Raw genomic sequence first — 19,994 nt, forward strand, 5'->3', positions numbered from 1 at the left:
GCTGAGTCAAGCCATGCCCTGCGATGGGGCTCAGCCCCCATCCCATGTGACTCAGTACAGCCCCGACTGGGGTGAGCCAGCAGGAGGGACTGAGAAGTTGCAAAAAGTTAATGATGATTCTTCTTTTTAGGAGCACTCAGCTTAATGAAGCGTTACTCAGTGGCTTCTCCACACACCCCCTGAGTAGAAGCTGCTGGGGCTGGTATCAGCCTTCTCCTGTCTTCATGGCAGAGCTTTCAGCAGGGATGACTCGTGTCACCCCATGCATCGTCCAAGCATCACACCACAGCAGGTCCACCAGTGTCCCCAAGGCCAGTTGGCATGTGACACAACCCTGGAGAGACATGTGGGCCCTATGCCAATGCCACAGGGTGGCCAAGCACACGTGAGCTGAACTCTCAAGCCCTTCTTGAAGGTGGGGATGGGGACAAAAAAGCAGCAGGAAAAGTATTTACTGGGAACCAAAATGTCTGCTGGGTGCAGTGTGCCCTTGTATCAAAAATCACGTGCACTCTGAAGCAAAGTGAAGGGTCGAATTTTGATGTTTTCCATTAAATTGTAGTTTGTTGGAAATATATTCAATTTGTAGCTATTGTTCTCTATGTCACCTTTATTTTCACTCTATTTCATTTACTTTTTTGTTTTTTAATTTTAGTAATTGCTTTTTCTGGACGGCTTGTCATACATTAATGTTTCCTTTCTTTTTAGTAACTTATTTTCTTATTTATTTTGCACTCATTTCAGTTGAGTTTGGGTTTGGGTTTTGCGCTTAGGACTGGCACAGCAAGGTTGAGCATATGGTGTAGCATCATTTCAGGTCCAAGCAGAGCCCCAAGGCTTTCTCCAGGATGGACTGCCATTGAAATGAAGCCATCCCACCATTGAAATGAAGCCATCCCACCCTCAAGTCAGAGGGGTTTTTGCTTGGATCACACAAACTCTTTCAAGACAGGGGTAGATTCCTATCTGTTCCTCCCCTGAAATGCAGCCAGTCAGGCTTCATTTTCACAGTGCTCTCTGTCCTCTCAAGTCCACTTGGCTATGAGAGGACAGCATCACTTGAAATATGGGAGATGCTGAACAGAGAAATAAAAAACGGAATCTTTGCTTGGCAACATGCTGGAAAAGCCAAGTACTTCCTGGGATTTAAAGTTTTTTGCTCCTCCTTCTCTCCCCCTCCCCCCCATTTTTTATTTAAAATCTGTAAAACCAGTTCCCCGTCCCTTATATCTGCACATACTGCTGGGACTGCGTATTAGCATCTCCGTCATATTCATTTCCTGCCAAAAAATTATGAACCACCCAATTTGTATACTTATAGTTTAAAATAATGGCAAGCGAAGGTACGGGAAAGGAGGCATTTTCCTCCTCTGCGTACAAATTTACTTTTTTCTTTGGAAGGACTTGCCAAGAATGAAGACCTTGGTATTAACTGTATTCCGCAAAAACATCATGAGTTAGAAAAATTCATTTGTATCTGCAGGTGTCTTTAGAAAGTTTCAGTCAGCGCTGGTGAGTAGGCAGTAACGGCAAACTCAGACATGCACCCTGAGTAAGGACTTTAAGCTGATGGGATGGATGTATTCCTAGGATGCAAAATGCTTGAAATAATTGATTTTATCTTCCAGCCATTTACTGTGACAGCCAGGTCCTTGGGAGTAACCATTTGCTGCCTTTCATTTTCTTGAAGCGCTGTAGCAGTTCTCTTTTGAGTTTGTTTGAATTGTTGTATGTTGGGCTTAATAGTGCTCGTGTGCTCCTTTCCCAGGTTGTCCAGGGTCTGGTCATTGGAAAACTCACTAGCCACTGCACAGAGATGACTCTGCTCAAGCTCAGTGTCTTCGTCTTCGCCGGCGTGGGCCTTGGCATGGTAAGGCTGAGCGTGAAATCATCCATGGTGCTTTTTAATAATGGAGCGGCACATGGCACATGAGATCTGGTTGCAAGCTCTGCCCCTTGAAATGCCACCACTGGCTTTGCTGCGTGGTCCTCGGGGGAAAACCAGCTCCCCTGGGCCTCTGTGCAAACAGAGCTGTGCTCAGTGTAAGCACCACTCAAAAGAACAATAAAGAGCCACATGAGTAATAGTTATGGGGATTAAAAAAATTATTAATCTCAGACAGAAACTCGTTAAGTCCCTCCTGAGTCACTGCTTTGCATAGAAATACTGCCCTCGGTCTTGTCAGCAACTGCATTTCCTGAACTACCTAGAAAGTAAATTAAGATTATGGGGGGGGTAAATCATTGCGGTTGTACGCTGCTGTGAGATAGCGGAGGTTGTGTGTTGTTCTTCTGGGGCCTTATTCTTGCCTAATTCCCCCAAGCTGAGAGTATTTGGGGAAGGAGGTAGCAAGGCAATAATTGTGTTCCTCTGTTTTGGGGTAAGTGATGTTACCTGTCGCTGGTAGTGTCTGCACAGGCAATTGTTGATGCCAGTCTCAACTGGTAATTGGAAAAAAGAGTTGATGTAAGTAGCTCTACCAGTAATTGTGTTTGCTCAGATAAGCCACATTCAGGGAACTGATAGCTCTGCCCAGCCATGGTGATGGAGGAAAGGTGTGCGCTGGTCCCCAACAGTGAGATGGGTCAAAAGGATGGTTGAGCTGTGTCAGCCTTTAGACATTCCCTGCAGGATCTGGCCTCCAGCCTTGCTACTGGGGCACTGGTGCTCCCACTGGTGTGGGTAAGATGGATGCCATTCCCACAGCTGTGCCACAGCCATAGGGAGGTCAGGGCCAAGTCCTGGAGGGTATTGAACTTCATGGTTCCCAGCTAGACAGATGAGATGAGGCACCTATGCACCTTAATTAATCTGAGGCTAAACCACATGTGTGAAATGAGGCTGGGAAGGCAGGATGGATGCAGATGAAGGGTTGGCTCTGCAGATGGAGTGCAGTCCCGTCTCTGGGATTTCAGGGCTCACAGAGATGCTGCCAGCTGGTAGGATGCTCAGGAAGGGTCCCTCCTGGCTGGTGTCACACAGTTTTGGCTGGTATTGACACATCACCTTAGCATGGGACATCTGCACAGGGCTTGGTGCTCCTGAGCATGGCCCAGGAAGGGCTTTGATGTCTCACTGAGAGGGAAGGCTGGAGGTAGCTGGAGGTAGGAAAGGAAGCCTTGATAGCAGTGGAGTGGCACACAGAGTGGCTAATGCCCCAGTGCAAGGAGGCTGACATCAGCTGTGCGGGGAGAGGAGCCAAGAAAGGAAATAGTTTTAGAGTTGGCAATTATGCTAAGCCCAGAGGGCTGTGGACAGCCTGACAACACAGGCCTGGGGACAAGGGTCAGCAATGGCTTCCCACAAGAACTATTCATAAGCAAATGCAGCTGTGATTCTCTTTGCTGAGGATGCTTTATTAAAAAGCACTCTGTTCAAGCGGCTGCTGAGAAAACATCCGTTTGTAGGGTGGCTTTCTGTCTCGGTGGGGATGAGTGCCGTCACAGCAGCAGGCCCCAAATGCAGAGACTGATGTGTGAAGCTTTTAATCCCACACAACTGCCGGTGGAGGAGCATCCCACCTGCTGTGCCCTTGCTGCACATGGCCTCCAAACAAAGCAGATCCCCTCCTCAAAGGACGGAAGTGAGGAAAAAAGCCTAGCTGTTAATAAAAGACACTCTGAAGCCGATCTTCATATCACCAGAAGGCGAGCTAAAGGGTTTTTGGGAGGCTGGCACCAGTGGCAGTAGACAGCCAGACAGCAGTCCAGGTGGGAAGAGATTGCAGGATATTCCCAGCAATCTACAGCTGGAGAAGAGAAGGGGTGGGCTGGGAGCTCGGCAATAACACCTGGAAAGGGTGAGGAGGGGAGAGCCAGTGTCTGATCTGCAGATGCAAGCCAGGAGCGTATGGGCAGGGGTGTAGGAGGGCTTGGCAGTTGCGACAGGGAAGTTCTTCTCTTCGTGTGAAGGCACGGCTGTGCCTCGTCCTGCCTCACTGCCTGTGATTCCCAGGCATGTGCTTTCTGAGTCTGTCTGCTGAAACTCCTGATCTTGCCTCCCTCACCTGAAAAATGCCTTCAGATCTGCTTAGAACAAAAAGAGCCCTATCTACTCAGCAGCTGAGGAGCAGCAGAGACCAGGTTCTGCCTGGCTTGGTCCTTTCCGAATCCCAAGGGAGCGAGGAGCCATTTCCCCTGGTTTTACAGACCTTGCTCTGGTCTTTTCTGCCCACTTGCTTCAGTCCATGAGGGAATTCATACAAAGGCGGAGGGGGTTAAAGCTGTTTTTTTTCTGAGCTCTGCAATGTTGTCCTGCAATGACATTTGCCCTAGCAAGGAGTTATTTTCTCTGTGTCTGTGTGTTTAAGTACCAAATACCTGTTCCTCTGTCTTTATTCTCTGGTTCCTTAATCAGAAGTGCCTAGATCTTAACCAAAATGTAGGCAAACAGCCCCTCCAAGGAGAGAAATCTGGCTGTGTGTGAGTCTAGAGGGGAACTAGGAATAAACCTCAGTATTTCCAAGTCATTAGTGAGCAATGTCTCTGGGCTTCTCCATCTTCTATAGCCGAGAGGCAGGGACTAGATCTTAGGAGAGAGAACTCCAGAGAATGAAACTTCTGGCTAAACCAGTGACGAAAATGTTTTGCAGCCGCAATAACACACCTTGAGACACAGGTGAGGACAGGAGACTTGCAAGAAAGGGGGAATTTCCTTTCCATGCCCCAGAGAAATCCATTCATTTGACCAGCAGGGCTTGTGAATGAGTCGAGAGCCACTCTAGCCCCATGGCTTACGGGAGCCTCACCACTTTTGTTTCAGTATTAGACAGCTGGAGGGATGTCTCCACTAAGAATATGTGCAATAACAAAATCATTACTCTGCCTAATTATGCTCGCTAATGTGCGCTTATGGCCAGGAGACCTATTCCAGATTAGTGAATTCGGTGAATTTATTAGCAAGGAAGCAGCAGAACAGGATTAGAAATCCCAAAGGTACGATGTTACATAATGCACAGCGCTCATTTATTTTGACAAGCTCAGTTTAGTTTTAATTATTTATGATAATGAACTGAAATGCCTTATCTAGGCTGTTTTGTATGAGTAATGGAGGCTTCCTGAAGTACACCACATGCATCTGCTGTTCAACATTTCCTCAGGAGTTGGACAAGAGACAGAAGACAGGGGGAAGGGCACAGGGACGTCACCAATTCCCAGATGCTAAAAATACACACAGCAGTGCCAGAGAAATGTGCTGCCAGATTGTAGGGTATCATCTGCTACTTGCTCCACATGCTTGAAATAATTCACTGCAGACAAATGGTGGGCTATGAAAGACCCTGCAATGGCCAAAGCCGCACCATCATGTATCACTTGTGGCTCCCACAATTTACCTAAGTAAATCATGGGTTTGACTCCTGATGTTTTTCTAGGTTGTTTCTTGCCACAAAGTCAACGCTTGTTCTTTCTAATGATGCATGGTCCATTGTGTCCTGTCTCTTAGGCTCTGATGAGGACCGTGTGGCACTACTGCATCATTGCAGTGCCACTGGTGTTTGCCTTCAGCACGCTGGGCACCATCACCGACAGCATCCTCACCAAGGCTGTCCCCTCCTCTGATACCGGTAAGACACATCCAAAAAAATCAGACTGGTCTTTTCTTGGTTTTTGAGTCCATCAGATGCTTCCCAGCTGACACTACCACTATCTAGTGCTGGGGCACATTCATGGCGAATGCCGAGTTCCCCAGCAGATCTGGCTTGGCAGTTGTACGCAATGGGTGTCGGCAGAGCAACTGAACAGGGACTGCTGGTGTTAATACAGGATGAGCTTGAATGACATTGAGCAAGGATCCCGCACCCCAGTGCTCCCGGACCTGTGCCACCTGCTGACATCTGTAGAGGTGGATGTTGTAAGGGAAGGCTCTCCCAAACAAACTCTCCTTGCCATGGGAAGCCAAGGTATGTTAGGAAAAAAAAAAAAAAAGCCATGACAATGACTGAGAGGGCTGCTTGTTCACACCTTTTAATTTAGGGCATCTCAGGAAGGTATTCTGGATCACCCTTTGAAAACATGCTTTGCTCGATGCAGTAAATGCCCCCTTTTCAACGTTTTGGCCATCTTTCAGTCAAAGAAAGAGTTACTGTATTTCTCTGTACAAGCAGGCTTGCAATGGTAGACACACAAATCTTTACACCTGGGTTTTCAGTTCTGTCAATGAAGGAAATATGCCTATGTTATTGTCATGGGAGCCTGGCTGAATTTGTCCCAGGATAGAGCTGGGTTAACCTGGTTTGGTGTCTTTTGCTCAAGCTCTTTCTTTCAGGGTTTGCTGACAGAGCTGCATTCATCATGTACCCAAGCGTCTCTTTGCTTTAGCTGGGCTTTTCTGGGATGACAGCCTGCACTCTTCATCTTCTGTAGCAGCTGTCTGAGTGGATACTTCTGCACAGACCCTACCAAGAATGGGAGTTATAGTTTGCACAGCCCATTAGTGCAAAGTTTATAAAGCACTTTTGAGATGCTTTTGGATGAAGAGCTTTTCTGAATGTCACTTCAGTAGTTTATTTGTAGAGCTGACCACCACATCTCCTACAAATGCTGGGAGCCTGCGATTTCCAAGTGTGGTACTTCTACCTGGGAGGACCACTTAGTTCCCAGGGAGGTGAGGACTGGGGATGTCTCAGGCCCTCCACTTGGCCAGGAAGAAAATGTGCTGTTTCATGAGTTGGAGCAATGTTCGTGTGAGGAGGGACAGCCAGGGGGGAAGGGCACCAAATGGCTTTGGGATGTAGAGCCAAACTGGAATTCATCCAGGCTCTTCTCAAAGGGGCTTTGTGAGGAAAACTGGAGCATTGCTTGGCTTTTAAAGCCTGAAGGCAAGCTTCGGTCAGAGAGGAAAATGGGCTTAGTTGCCTCACCCTGCTCCCTGCTTGCGTATGTTGTCGGGTCAGCCTGTGTCTTGGTGGGATGGACAGTGTCTGCATGGCAGGATGGCAGGGCAGGATGGAGGCAGACTGAGGGGTGGTGCAGATGGTCGTGGGGGGTTGCAGAACACTGGGAGAGCTATCCAGGGCTTTCTTCCGCCTGTCCCTCCTGGGCTGATGCCATGCCATGTGGTGCTACAAATTCCAGAGTTATGGCTGGCTTGAAACTGGACATGCCAAGGAGGGATGCTGCTTGGGGAAAACCTTGTCTCTGACACTCCTCCCTGACCCTCACCTTTCAAACTGAGCTTTCGTCTTGCAGCATTTCCGAGGGAAGCAGCATTGGATGGTTTTGTGCTTGTTCTGGATGCACTGGGGCAGGGGCCGGGGTGAACACAGGAATGCCTGACGCAGCAGAGCCGCGAGCTGCCTCTCCACAGCAGCTGCGGCAGTGACAGTGTGGGTGTCTTGCAGCGAAACGCGGCTATTAAAATGCCTGCCATCCCTTCTCTGGCTGTGGGTGGCACCCCGCAACGCCTGCTCCACCTGTGCAGCAGCTCAAAGGCTGTTCCTTCCTATGCGAACCCGAGACCGGCTCTGCACAGTGAGCATTTTGGTGGCGTGTTAGAAATCCCTACTTTTCTAAGAGCATGGAAATCTGGCTTTATGCAAAAGCCTTGCTGTCACTGCATCAAAAACCTGAGTGCTAGTTTGCAACAACTTCTAGTTAGAGCAAGGAAATATATGTTGAGAATTTGTCTTTGGAAACATCACTTTTGAGACTTTTTCCTGTCTTTTCTTGATGTTTTTTCCAGCCTGGAACTGGTAGAGCCTCTGGAGATTTTTCTCTGGGCTAGGGAGAGGCTTTCTGATGATCTGGAGTTTGGGCTGAGCTCAGGTGTCCACCTCATCACAAGGCTGGAGCGGATGGGGCATTGCAGGAGGATAACCTGTCCATCCTTGCTAGACACTGAGTCACCCATCCTTGCCTTTTAAATAGGTGTCTCAGAAAGGCAACACTGGAATGTAGGATGGCACCATCCCTTGCATCCACCGTCCTGCTTTCAGGTCTGATCCAAGATCACTTCCTACCAAGGCTGATGAGTTTGCCACTTTTTGCTTATGGCTGGGGTTTTGCACTGAAGCGAAGATAGCGGAAATGATTTCATTCATTTCCCTTTGATATTTTTCCCCCCCTCTCCTCATCTTCAAAGGCAGGAAGGGAAAACTGCCCCACACGCATGTGCTGTTCAGCTGGGCATGTGAGCTGGTGGGAGGGCAGCCCTGAACCCACAGGGGCTTGCATCTGCACAAGCACCCCTTGTCAACCCCAGTCCCTCCCCAAGAATAGAGATCTTGTTTCTGCACAGACCCCCCCCACACCCTCAGGGGAGGGAGGAAGCGCAGCAGAGCCTCCCTGTGTGATGGGCCCATGTTTCATGATTTATTTGCACATCAGATGCAAAACCGTAGGAGGAGAGCTTGCAGCCAGGCAGGGCTCAGCGCATCAAACCCCCCAGCTTTGCTTGGGCTTTGCTTGGGCTTTGCTGGTTCGAAGGCGGCCACTGGTAGAGATGACCTAATCCTTAAATCAGGCCCTGTGATTGCCCCCCAGGCATGTGGCTGATCTGGGCCAGCATCATCATCTAAGCGTGGCAACAGGATGTGAGCTGGAAAGGAGGGTGAGCCAGGGCGCCCAGCACAGCAGAGGGTGGGAGGAGGGATGGAGCCGCCTGGCTTGGGGAGCCGCCAGCACCCAACCCTGAAACCTGTGGGAGGAGAGGAGGGCTGGGGCAGGAGGAGAGGATGGGCTCCCAACCGGGACGGGTCATGCCAGGTATGGGAAAAGGGGGGGAAAAAGCTGGGAAGAGAGAAAAAGGGACACAGAAGGTGCAGAAAGTGGGATAGCCGTGATAAGGAGGGTGAGCATGTGCATTGGCAGAGCTGTTCAAAGCGACAGGAATTTTTCTGCTGATGTGGTGACTTGTCCCAGTTAAAGGTCTTGGCTTAAATGGGATCCATAACATGTGCAGCTTTGCAACAGAGCTAGGGCCACGCTGCAGAGCTGAGATTTACAATGTCCCAAAGCCGGAGGGCATCCGACACGAGGGATCTCATTTAAGCCCATTAAACAGAAATTATCTTTCTCAGCAACATGTTGGAGAAGTCGAGAGGGAGAGCCCAGCCTTTTAAGAGGATGGATTTCTGCTCCAGAAAAAAAAAAAAGGAAAGGAAAAAAAGTGCCTCCTCAATCATAAGAGCCAGTTTGGCAATCGTACGTAGTAATTAGTTTAATTCAGATAGCTAGAGGGGAAAAAATAATTGCAAAACCTGCCCAGAAAGTTTGGTGGTTGTGGGATGGTTCCCATTGGCAAAGGGTCAAGGCAAGGTCCCACCCATTGCCTTTGTGTTCCCATGCGCGGGAGGAGTGCTCGGCAGCGCTTCCCGGGAGATTTCCCTCTCTGCGCAGCTACGCCCTCGGCTCGGGATCATTGCACAAGTATTTTAAGCATGCTGATAAAAGCCCAGCAGTCACTGGCCGGCATTACGTGAGCACCTGGCTGCCTTTTCTCCTCAGAGCCAGGGATCATTTCCCCATGGCTACCCACATTAAATATCACACTTGGCTCCACATCTTCTCACATGCGGGACAGCATCCTCCTCATCCTTCCTGGATGCTGCTGGCCTTGTGCGGCAGCAATGCCTCAATGCATGTCTTGGTGGAAAATTGATGTCAACAACAGCCTAAGTAATTGTACTGATATTAAAAAAAATATAATTGCAAGCATAATTTCAGAGCAGGGCACAAGTTTCTTGCATACACTGCCAACTTGCCCTTCCTCCCTGTTCTGGGGGCTAATGATTTTCTGGCTGGCTGGGTATTTTCTGCTCCCCTTACTGTGATAGCTGTCCTGCGTGAAGACTGCATGGCAAAGAGTATGCCGGGTGCATGGGGGCCAGCTTTGCATCCTGTGGGATGACCTGGCCATCAGTCTGCGCGTGGTAAAAAACCTGCCTTTGGCAAACTGGAGGTGCTTCCCCATTCACCAGGTTCCTGTTAAGGATGCAAATGAAGAGCTGCTAGAGGGGGAACCGGCCCAGCCGGGCAAAGGGCTCGCATTTCCATCCAAATGGAAATATCCATTCTTTTTGCAAAGGGTTGGGGGGGGAGGAGAAGTATCTCAAGGGGGTTCAGTCTTTATCTGTGGTTTTATTTATTTATTCTTAAAGACCTAGTTAGACCTAAGCTTCTCACAACTGCTAAGCCCTCAAGAGCTGTTCTTCTGTCCTACTCTAGAGAATAAATGGCAATAGCAGCTTGGGCAGAACAAGGCCCTCTAGGGTATTAGGGTATTGGAAGAATCTGTGTGATTTGCTTGGAAGTCTCAACCACAACCCTAGAAATTACCTCTCCATCCTTAACCCCATGCAGTACTTACCAGCCCTGCTGGGTGCAAGGTTCGAAAGCATTTTCTGCAGCCAAAGGCATCCTTGAACCCTGGTAAAGGCAGAGGTGAGCGCCGGCTTGCCTTTTGGACAGCATTATGGTTGTCCAGATCACTCAGTAAAAGGCTGAGCTGGCTCGTGGTGGAAACTAGTCCCCATGCCTCCAGGAGTCCTTAGCCTTAACAAACCCTAATTGGACCTCTATAAATTAATGCAAGAGATTAGTTAAAGTTATTTGCTACTACTGCAGGAGAACACCATCAGGGATGAAGGGGATCCTGCATGCTCTTCTCTGCTTCTCCATCCTAAAACTTGCTCTCACCCTAACATCTGTGTGTCTCTGCCATCTCTCCTAGGTACCATGCTTGGGATTTGTGCCTCAGTGCACCCCTTGACCCGGACAGTGGGCCCAACCATCGGCGGAGTTTTATACAAACATTTTGGTGTTTCCTCCTTTGGCTATTTACAGCTAATTGTCAATATAGGTTTATTTGTTTACCTCTTAAAGACTAAAATCCCACTGACAGAGATGAAAAGCCAATAATTCAGTTGCAAGAAAGTAACCCCCTTTATCCATAGAAATAAAGATGCCTTGAGTTTCATTTTTGATTCCATAAACCTGGAATAAAACCACTTGAATGATATCTTGAATGATACCTTTCATCAGGGACAGATGAGTTTGTGAAGGCCTTAAAGCCATGCTGGAGCAACTGGCAGCCATGGGACTCTGGGAACTATCAGGTTTCTCCCGCAGCGGTGGCTGTCGTTGCAGGCAATAGCTCCAGATCCTCAGCTGGTGTCAGTCAGCATTCCTACCTGGATTCACAGAAACTAAGGGGATTAGGAGCCAGTGCCTTTGCTCTGGTTTGGCCTTTTATTTCACCCCTGCAATGGTGCCAAGGAAAATCGGGGGTAAAATATATCTCCTTTTGAGTGTCATTTTGCTGCATTAAATGCACATCTGGCATTCTAGTGCTAGAGGGAATCAAGGCCAAAGGTTTGCAAATGCTGTGGGCAATGATTTGCTACATCCACAGCTCAATCATGTGCAACCCTGCCTCTGCAGGAGCCCGGGGGGCAGCAGCATAGCTACCAGCAGCATGCAAGGAGGATGCAAAGCCTTGATGGAGCATGCTACAGTGCCAGTCTCCCTGCTCCTTCCAGAAATGGAAGCCAACCCTTCTTCTAGGTTTTTTTTTTTTTTCTTGTTCCCTTTACTGAGTCTCTCTTGCTCTTACTACAGGCTGTTTGTAATTACAGACTTTGCAGCTTCCTCCAGTACAAAGTCTCCTGCAAGAATTGCACTGATATTGGGAGGGGGAAATTACCTGGCTAGGATTACCAAATTTGGAGTATTAGTAGCAAGTACTTTGCCTGCTAAGCTTGTAGTCCTGACTGCCAGAGCAGTCATGTGCTGCAGTGTTGCTCTCAAGGAAGCCTAGGTTACTTAGTGATAGTTGAGACTCACAAGATAAAACTTCAGTGCTTTTATGAAAAAAATTAGCTGTTTTTTTTCCCTCCAAGCTTCTTGGTCCAGGTGCTATAGGAAAAGAGGCTGTCTCCATTCTTCCCAGTTATCCTGTAGAAATTTAACTCAGTCTAGAGACTGGAGAGTTAGAGGAAGAAGAGCGAGCGAGACATTCAGCTTGCTTTGCTGCAAAGCTGAGGAATCCCATAGACGGTCAGCAGTATTATTCCAAAATAAAGAATCCAGTTTCCTGCCTTAGCACAGAACTAATCTACAGGGGCCAGGGGAAGGACAGGGAGCATTAGCAAAGAGCAGCATTTTACTATTGCAGGGAGCTCTTGTGCCTTCTCTAGCCACCATTACTCAATTGTGTGGGAAAGCACTTCAAAACGAGCGCTTATCCAAGCTGCGGTAAGCTTTCCTATTTCCACCACTGACCAGAATCGGACCTCAACACACTTTCTGTCCCTGTTCAAGGTTTGCTGAGGTCAAACATAAATGGGTTATCTGGGCTTTCTCCACCTCCCACTGCCTAGTCCAGGGCACCAAGAAGCTGAGCTTACCCGCTCTTTTAAAGCCACCACACCACTGTCCGCTCCACAAATATACATCAACAAAAGTTACTACAGCCCAGAGTACAGTAATAAAAAGTGAACATTTCAAGTAATTTATTTGGAATGGACATATTAATGCAAAAGCAATATTAAGACCAGTAACTGCTGAAAGACATTCTTCAAAATAAATACAAATATAGATACTACAAATAATTTAAATTGCGCTTAACACCACCAGTCAATGTTGAATCTTCCTCGCGTCTCATAAATAGAAGATAATCGTTCGCAAAGCCGTGCCACTTAAAACACGTGGACGCTTTGCTAGAAGTCCTTTATGAAAGTCTTTGGTTTTTCTTTAAATGCATCTCAGGCAAAGCTCAGGGCTCTTTGCTCAGCAGCCTCAACGGGCTTGGAGAAAACCAAGCTGCTTCCAGCTCTCTTCTTTGCTTTCCTTCATTGGTACCCTGTCCCATTTCAGTCCAAGACACTTGATCTGGTTTTATCATCCAGTGGTATGCTCTAAAGGCAACAAGAGAAAGCAGATTAGTTAAACGAACAGGAGAAGAAAAAAAGGGCGGGGAGCTGAAGGGGGTCTTTAAAGGAAGAGTAAGTGGTCAGCATTGATTTTTGCAGATATATCGTATTTTTAGCTAATTCCGTAAGGAAAGCACTGCCAGGTGCCATTTCTTACCCACCACACACCTCCCCATAGCCGTACTTATCAGCGCCCTGCAGGAGGCCGGCTCCCACCAGAAATTCCCAGCGATGCATCGGGAGGGGGAGCGCCACAGCCGGGCAGCACGGCCTGGTTTCGGGGTGCGGCCGGGCACCTCCACGGGCCGGCGGCGGCTCCGGCTAGCAGAAGAGGTGAGCGGTGCGGGCGGAAGGGAGCCCCCAGCACCAGAGCGGGTGGGTGAAGGGGATGGGGCAATAATTAAAAGTAATTTAAAAAATAAACCCAACGAGGAGCGCGGCAGGACCGCGCTGGGGCTCACCTTGGGGCCGGGCCGGCCGGGGCGGGCGGCGGCGACTCAGGGCGCCCGGGCCAGCCGCCGCTCCTGGGCACCCGCCGCCTGCTCCATCTCCTGGCGGCTCTTGAAGTCCTGGATGGCCCGCTTGTTCTGGAAGTCGATGAGGGCCATGGTGATCGAGGCGTTCCAGCAGCTCTGGTCCGGGCACCGAAAGTCAATCTCCTTGCGGTCCTTAGTGACGATGGTGAAGTAGATGTACTTGCCCGTGCGCTCCACGCAGTCCACCTTGAGGATGGAGCCGAAGCCCAGCTCCTTGCCCTTGGCCCGCTTGTGCCCGTCGGGGAAGAGGCTGAGGCTGTCCTTGGTCAGCACCACCAGCTTCTTCTTCCACAGCTGGAAAAGGCTGTCGCTCCGCTTCTCCAGCTCGCCCTCGCGGATCACCTCGGCTTGCATCTTCATCCTCTCGCTCCGGTAGCTCCGGTTCCTGCTGCAGCCCCGGCTCCGGCTCAGGCGGCGATGACCGAGCCTCGCCGCGACGGGAACAATTTATTGCAATGAATCAGCGCCGGGCGCCTTCCGGTGCCTCCCCCGGGGAGCCCGGCCCGCCGCCCCCTCGCCGCCCCGCCTCCCGCCCGCCCCCCACCGCGCTCCCCGCCCGCCGCCGACCGTCCGCAGTGGGCTGGGGCGGCGAGGGTCCCCGGGGGGCGAAGGGGAGGGCGCTGGGTGCCCCGGCTCTGCCCCTCTCTGTGTTTCCTGTGCCCAGCAGGGATAGGTCCAATGTGACCTGATGCACCTCATCTGGCCTCTCTAACATTCCCCGCCGCTTCTCAGGTCCACACTGGGGTACATGATGCTCCCAAAACGTGTGGTCGTCTGCCCCACCTGTGGTGGACCGCTGCCATCTCCCATGGTCATCTGGCTTAAGCCCCAGCCCCTGGTCACGCAAGAGGCTCAGCCAGGACCTGGCCAAGCCCACCAACTTCATTTAAGGCCCTGCATCCAGCCAGCTCTGACCTTCCATCACCACCATCATCAGCCTTCTCTGCATCCTTTCCTTGGGGCACTCCACCTCTCCAGATTTGCACTAACACCGCTCCCCCTCACCTTTTTTGTTTTCCCTTGCAATCACTGGTTTTACCCCACCACCTTCCCCCCAGCCCACTCCCTCCTCCTGAAAAGACACCACAGTTCATTATAGTCTGGCCAGTGCCCAGCGCCATGAGGAAATCAGTAAAGCCTGTGATGGTAGGAGGTGATATTTAAGAAGCACGTGCAAGCCTGAAGTCCCTTCCTCTTGTGCACCATTCATTTTGTCACCCTTTTACGATAGTTGACACAAGGCTGATCCAGTTTCCGAGGCACTGCCTTGATGTTGCAGCCGAGGGCAGGGCTGTGTGAATGAACTTATTCATGCTGTTTCTAAAGTAGTATTTGCTCAGCTACATACTTTGTGCAGCATTGCCCTTTGGACTTTGAGCCCTGTTCACCTCCATCATCTTTCTTGAATGACCGACACTGCTATAGGTGTTTGCAAGCCAAACCCCAGAGGTGAGCTTACAAAGAGAGGCCTGGCCCCTTTGAAGAGCTTGGCAGCGTTCCCGGGGACTTCAGCAGGGTCAAAAACTCATTCCCGGGAACAAATCAGAGCTACAGCCAAACCCGTTTCCGCTGCAAATCACTCAGCAGCTGGAGCATATGGCCGTGCTTTGATAATTCGTGGCAGTGCGCACATCTGGGGGGAGGGCCAGAACAAAGAGGGGGGCTGTGTGATGCTCCCGGGGCTGACAAATGAGTCAGGAATGGTTTGGCTGAGCTTCTCAGGGTGGGATGGGATGGGGACCACTCTGGGAAGACTACACTGGCCATCACTGCTTGTAAGGTGGGGGAGCGACTGTAGACAATACATGTAGCATAGGAAGAGCTGCAGGCTTTTCCTTGAAAGTCAACACTATAGCTCACTTCTTTTTAGTATAGTTTAGTTTGTTTCAGCTAAGGGAACAACCCAGGCTGACTTAAAACTAGGCTGCACATCTCAATTTTCTGGACAAATGATGATCTGCTCTGTAAAACAAGTCCTTGCCCAAAAGGTGCCATAAGAATAAGGGAACTGGAGCCAGCCAGGAGCAGAGCTGGATCTTAAGCAGAAATCATTATGATACTTTTAATTGGGCTCCAAAATACAACAGGGAATGGTGTTTGTGCACAGGAAATGGGACACCACTTCAAAAAGAGTGAAAAAACAAGGCAGCAAGTCAGGAGCATAGAGGAACATCTGGAGGAAGGCTCCCGGTGTGGAAAGGCTGCAGGACTTGGCATGTTTGCACACACCTTGCTTCAAAAGGTCCAGTAAAAAAACCTGATTTTGCTTTTAAATGAAACTCCCATCTGTGGATGCAGGGTCAGCAGCTTGCTTTGGTCTCTGTCTTTCTGCTTTTGCTTTCATCTGAGTGATTTTTCTTATGCATTTATCCATCATTTTTGAAAATTCAAAGCCTCCCCGAGTTGTCACTGCACTCAACTTGTCTTAGCACCGCCCAAAAGCTGCTAGAAAAATACAAGCTTATTAGGAAAAAACCCATGAAAAATTTGCTCACAGTGTAGAAAAAGGTAGCTTCTTGCAGAACTGGGACCCTGGCTTTCAATGTATGTTCGTTGTAGGAAAACTCCACTTTTTTACATAGCATGGGCTTGTTAAGTGGACAACCGCATGAAAGAAAAGTCTAGTGCATTAAAATACTGTAATTTTAGGTCTCTGGCATTGCAACCACGCAAAAATTCCATAAAGTAGGCTTTAAAGCCTATTTACCAGAGAGGAAGTAACAGTGACTCTAACTGAACCCAAAGTGGGGAGCTAAGTGGAATCATGGGCAGTCTCCTACGGGAACATGTCTTGGGAAAGACTGGAGAGCTTCAAGGAGTTCATACAATCTGACCTGGGAAACATGTGGCAATTGCTTACAAGTAGCACAGCCTCAATGCTAGTGGTAGCTGGTTGCTACTGTTACAAGTATACAGCACTAGCTTTGCTTGGAAAAAGAAGAAAATAAATATGCCTATTGCCTTATTTTTTAAATAATAAGGGTTGATAACCTAGGTGAGGAGCTGACAGCAGAGCGCTAATTTCATCTCCAGTGCACCTGGGGAGAGGGGTAAGAGATGCAATGCAGCCCTGAACCATAGCCTGGCACCAAAGCTTGGGACAATCATAGGACGAGTGTCACAGCGTGGTTTGAGTGTAGGTAGTGGGTGGCAGTTAAGGGCCATGACCCAGCGGTAGCTAGTAGGAGCTCAGGGTGATTGCAGTTTAGGTGACTGCTGGTGACTGCTGCTGTCTCTGCCCAGGCTGGGGGTAGTGGCTCAGAGAAACCGATTGCTGCCTTTAGTTCAGCTTTAGTTTGGTTTACCTGTGTTACCAGCTTACCAGTAAGAGCAAGAGAAGTGATTTTTTTCCTTGAAACCCCCACATCACCGTGCCTGTGGTGGCATTAAAATAGGTTGGTCAGGCACCAGCCCTTCATTACCTCTGGAATACAGGTCTGCAGGAATTTGAAAATTTAGGAATTTTTCTCTCTTCTTAGAAGGGGGGTGGAGGGGAAATGACACAGTGGGGAGTGTTAAGCAGGGGAAGAGACATAGGAAATACACTAACATTCATATGCTGGAGCCTCATCCCACATGGCCATCTCCCCCTTCCCACACTCCCCAGGAATGCTGATACCACGCTCTGCTTCACCCCAAAGCAATTTCTGTTCCAGTAAGGGCATTTTTAAAAGCCTACGTGGCAATTTGGCATGTTAGTGGGGCTCATCTCTCTCCCAGGTGAAGGGAATAGCATTAAGGTCGCTGTGGGGGGATGTTTGTATGTGTGTGTGTTGTGTATAGGGATTCTTTTTTGGGTGTGGGTTGGGGTGACCACACACAGCCTTGATGGATGGGCTGGTGGCGCCAGCGTCACTGGCTCTGCTGCAGCACATGCCCCTTAAATACGTGCCTGTTCCAGAGAAGGATTTGATCATCATTTCAGAGTCTGAGGCATCATCTAGCTTGCTGCTGGCAACATCGGGTTGCCTTAGCTACGTGAGTCATGGTAACACAGCGCAGCAGCCACGCAGGCACTGCCAGGAGGAGCCCGCGGTCTGAGGTCAAGGCTGCGGATGGGTTGGGCTCACACCAAGGAAAAATGGAAAAAAAAGGGGGTTGGGTGATTCACCTCCTCTGTGGTTCTCCCCACGTGCCCATCAGCAGGAACTGCTAGCTTTCCTGCAGGATTTGGCAATGCGTTTAGCCTGCCCAGGTCTCTGGCTGGCCCCAGCACTGTGTGCTCCTTCCAAAGGATGCAGGAGATCATGCTGCAGCTATTAGCCGTTGCAGGGTACCAGCATTCCTGCTGTCATCATGTTTTTATTCCCTTTGTGGCTCTCTAATTCCAGAGATGTGCATCTTCTCATTGATGGGTCTATCCCTGGAGAAGGACCCCTAATTTCGCTGGCATTACACTGGCGTGTTGGCAGCAGAGAAAAGTGGATGCTCAAGGCCATGGAATTTCTTTTATTGTAATGATATAAACATTACATCTGTAAGGCAAAAAGCTGGTTTACAGGATTGGCATTGTAATCCTGCCATCTGAAGTCGATTAGTAACAGAGAAACATATGCTCTTGTGCTATAAATTGTTGCCCTCTAAGTTTATATGAGGGTGTAGCTGTATCCACAGGCATGTATAGCTAGAGCTAAGTAGTGACCACTGGGTCTCCTGGGAAATTCATTCTCAAAACCCACCTAAATAGCCATGAGTGTGTGGATTGCTACCGTGGAAAGGTTATGAGGAGCAGTGTATTATTAATGATTTTCATAATTTTTTTCGCATTTTTCCCATTTTCAGACTCCTTAAAACATTGTTTGGCTTTTCGTTTTGTTTGAGTTTTTTTTGGTTTTTGTTTTTTTTTTTTTAATTAGACTATTCCAGAATATCTCTGGGAACTTTTTGGTTATAGTTCCTTATTATTCTCCTCTTTCAGAAATGTTCTGGGAGGAACTGGTGCCATTGGGTCTTCCCAAATGCTATGGTCAGTGGTGGGTGCCAGTCGTCCTGCAGGCAGGACCTCCTGCAGGGATGTGGACCACATCAGCGGCAGCCGCCCAAGATGGAGACACCCTGTGAGGGGGCTCGGTCTTACTTTGAGGATGTTCTGGTCTTTCCATGAGCACAGAGGGAGCTCAGGTGTTCACTCCAAAATGGCCAAGTTCAGGTGAAGAAGCTCTTCTCTTTTAGGCATAATTCACTTAGAACAGTCTCAGCTCGGGAGATGAAGGCCACCAAGGTTGTTTGTTTAATGATTACAGTGAGTGAAACACAGCAAGGCTGGAGCTTTTGGGTTAATTTAAACAAGGGAAGCAGCGGAAGCATCTTTGCTCAATCTGTGAGAATCTTTTTTGTACCATACGCAAGCCATACATTAATCAGCAATATCACGTAGCATCGCTTGCTCAATTTACTAATATTTATCTGACTAAGACTCTTTTTTTCCTAAGCAGCTTGAAATGTCTCATCTCACTGACTCAGTGTGTTACCATTACATGTTGTAAACTGCTGCAGACAGTCATGGAGCAGGCGTGAGGGGCTGGGGAAAAAAGATGTAATTTCCAGTAAGCCGGTCCTTGGTTGTGCTCTGAAGGAGACAGCCAAATAAGGGTGGGTATGTGCCAACTCAAGCCTGCCTAGGAGGGCTTCAGGCACTTCATTTCAATACTGGGATTAAAAATTGGAGAGGGGGAGCCTGTCCTCTATCTCTCCCCAGAAGCTTGGGTATGACCATGTGTGTAGTACGTTCCCCACCTTTGGACACTGCATAGGGGTTTAGTCTGCTTACCGAAAAAATAAACCAACCACAACAACAAAAAACCAGACTTGTGTAATCTGGTTTGGTCCCTCACCTAATACATGTATTTTTGAGCCTCTTGGCCCAATTTCAAGCCCATACAGCAGGATTACAACAGGTGGAAAGTTGCTGCAAGGTCCTTGTGTAGCTAGGCATGGTTCCCCACTCAGAGGTCTCGGAGGCACCTGGATGCATCCTCACAGGGGCAAGGAGGGTATTGACCCAACAAGTTGGGTTTGATCCAGGGCTGCTGCCTGAATGTGGCAGACCTGCTTACAGCCTGTTCTCAGGATCATCTTCACAAAGCAGCTTGCTGAGCATCATAGGGGGAACCATGAATGCCTTGAGACTTATGTCAGCGGGGAGGAGAAAGCCCCATCGCGTGGCTGCCGTGGGACCCATGGTGACTCAATACTTCCCTCTCAATAAGACTTCTGCCGAAAGCATGGGAAAACCAGTGGCTTGCCAAGCGCTGCCCTGAATTATGTGGTTATTTACTGGTCCCTTTGAACACTGTCAACATTTTTTCATGTCTAATGACCTCAGGACATGGCTTAGGCTGCAGCTGACGATTTTTAAATGATGGGACATTCCCCCTCCAAATCGCTCCATTTCCCAAACCAAGTCTGTTGGGATAAATATTTGGGATCTTTATTTTGCAGCAGCAGTAATAAATGTCTGAGACCTCAGCCCTGACTGACGCTGATGTGCTCTTTGCATGTGAAGTCTCCGGTGATTACAGCTCATGCCATTCAGCCTGACATCGCCTGCCTGCTACCAGCCAGCCTTTTATTACTGTGATGTGCTACA

At 49.0% G+C, this 19,994-nt stretch overlaps 2 protein-coding genes across 4 annotated transcripts in view; one reads left to right on the top strand and one right to left on the bottom strand.

Moving 5' to 3' along the window:
* SLC22A18 (solute carrier family 22 member 18) overlaps window positions 1-10,915 on the top strand; it is a 79,994-nt gene extending 69,079 nt beyond the window's left edge. For all 3 annotated transcript variants that reach the window (XM_030483761.1, XM_030483762.1, XM_030483763.1), the window contains 3 exons: window positions 1,769-1,870; window positions 5,444-5,564; window positions 10,670-10,915. In XM_030483761.1, the coding sequence (XP_030339621.1) occupies window positions 1,769-1,870; window positions 5,444-5,564; window positions 10,670-10,857 (411 nt within the window). In that variant the 3' untranslated portion in view covers window positions 10,858-10,915. The remainder of the gene's footprint in view (window positions 1-1,768; window positions 1,871-5,443; window positions 5,565-10,669) is intronic.
* A 1,510-nt stretch (window positions 10,916-12,425) lies between these two features.
* PHLDA2 (pleckstrin homology like domain family A member 2) lies at window positions 12,426-13,948 on the bottom strand. Its single transcript, XM_030484619.1, has 2 exons — window positions 13,331-13,948; window positions 12,426-12,854 (listed from the first exon to the last, which is right to left on the bottom strand). Exon 1 carries the CDS (start codon window positions 13,763-13,765, stop codon window positions 13,367-13,369), a length of 399 nt encoding a protein of 132 aa, XP_030340479.1. The 5' UTR covers window positions 13,766-13,948; the 3' UTR covers window positions 12,426-12,854; window positions 13,331-13,366.
* Between the last annotated feature and the right edge of the window lie 6,046 nt (window positions 13,949-19,994).

Source organism: Strigops habroptila, chromosome 4 (genome assembly GCF_004027225.2).
Source record: "Strigops habroptila isolate Jane chromosome 4, bStrHab1.2.pri, whole genome shotgun sequence".
In the NCBI taxonomy this organism is placed as follows: Eukaryota; Metazoa; Chordata; class Aves; order Psittaciformes; family Psittacidae; genus Strigops; species Strigops habroptila.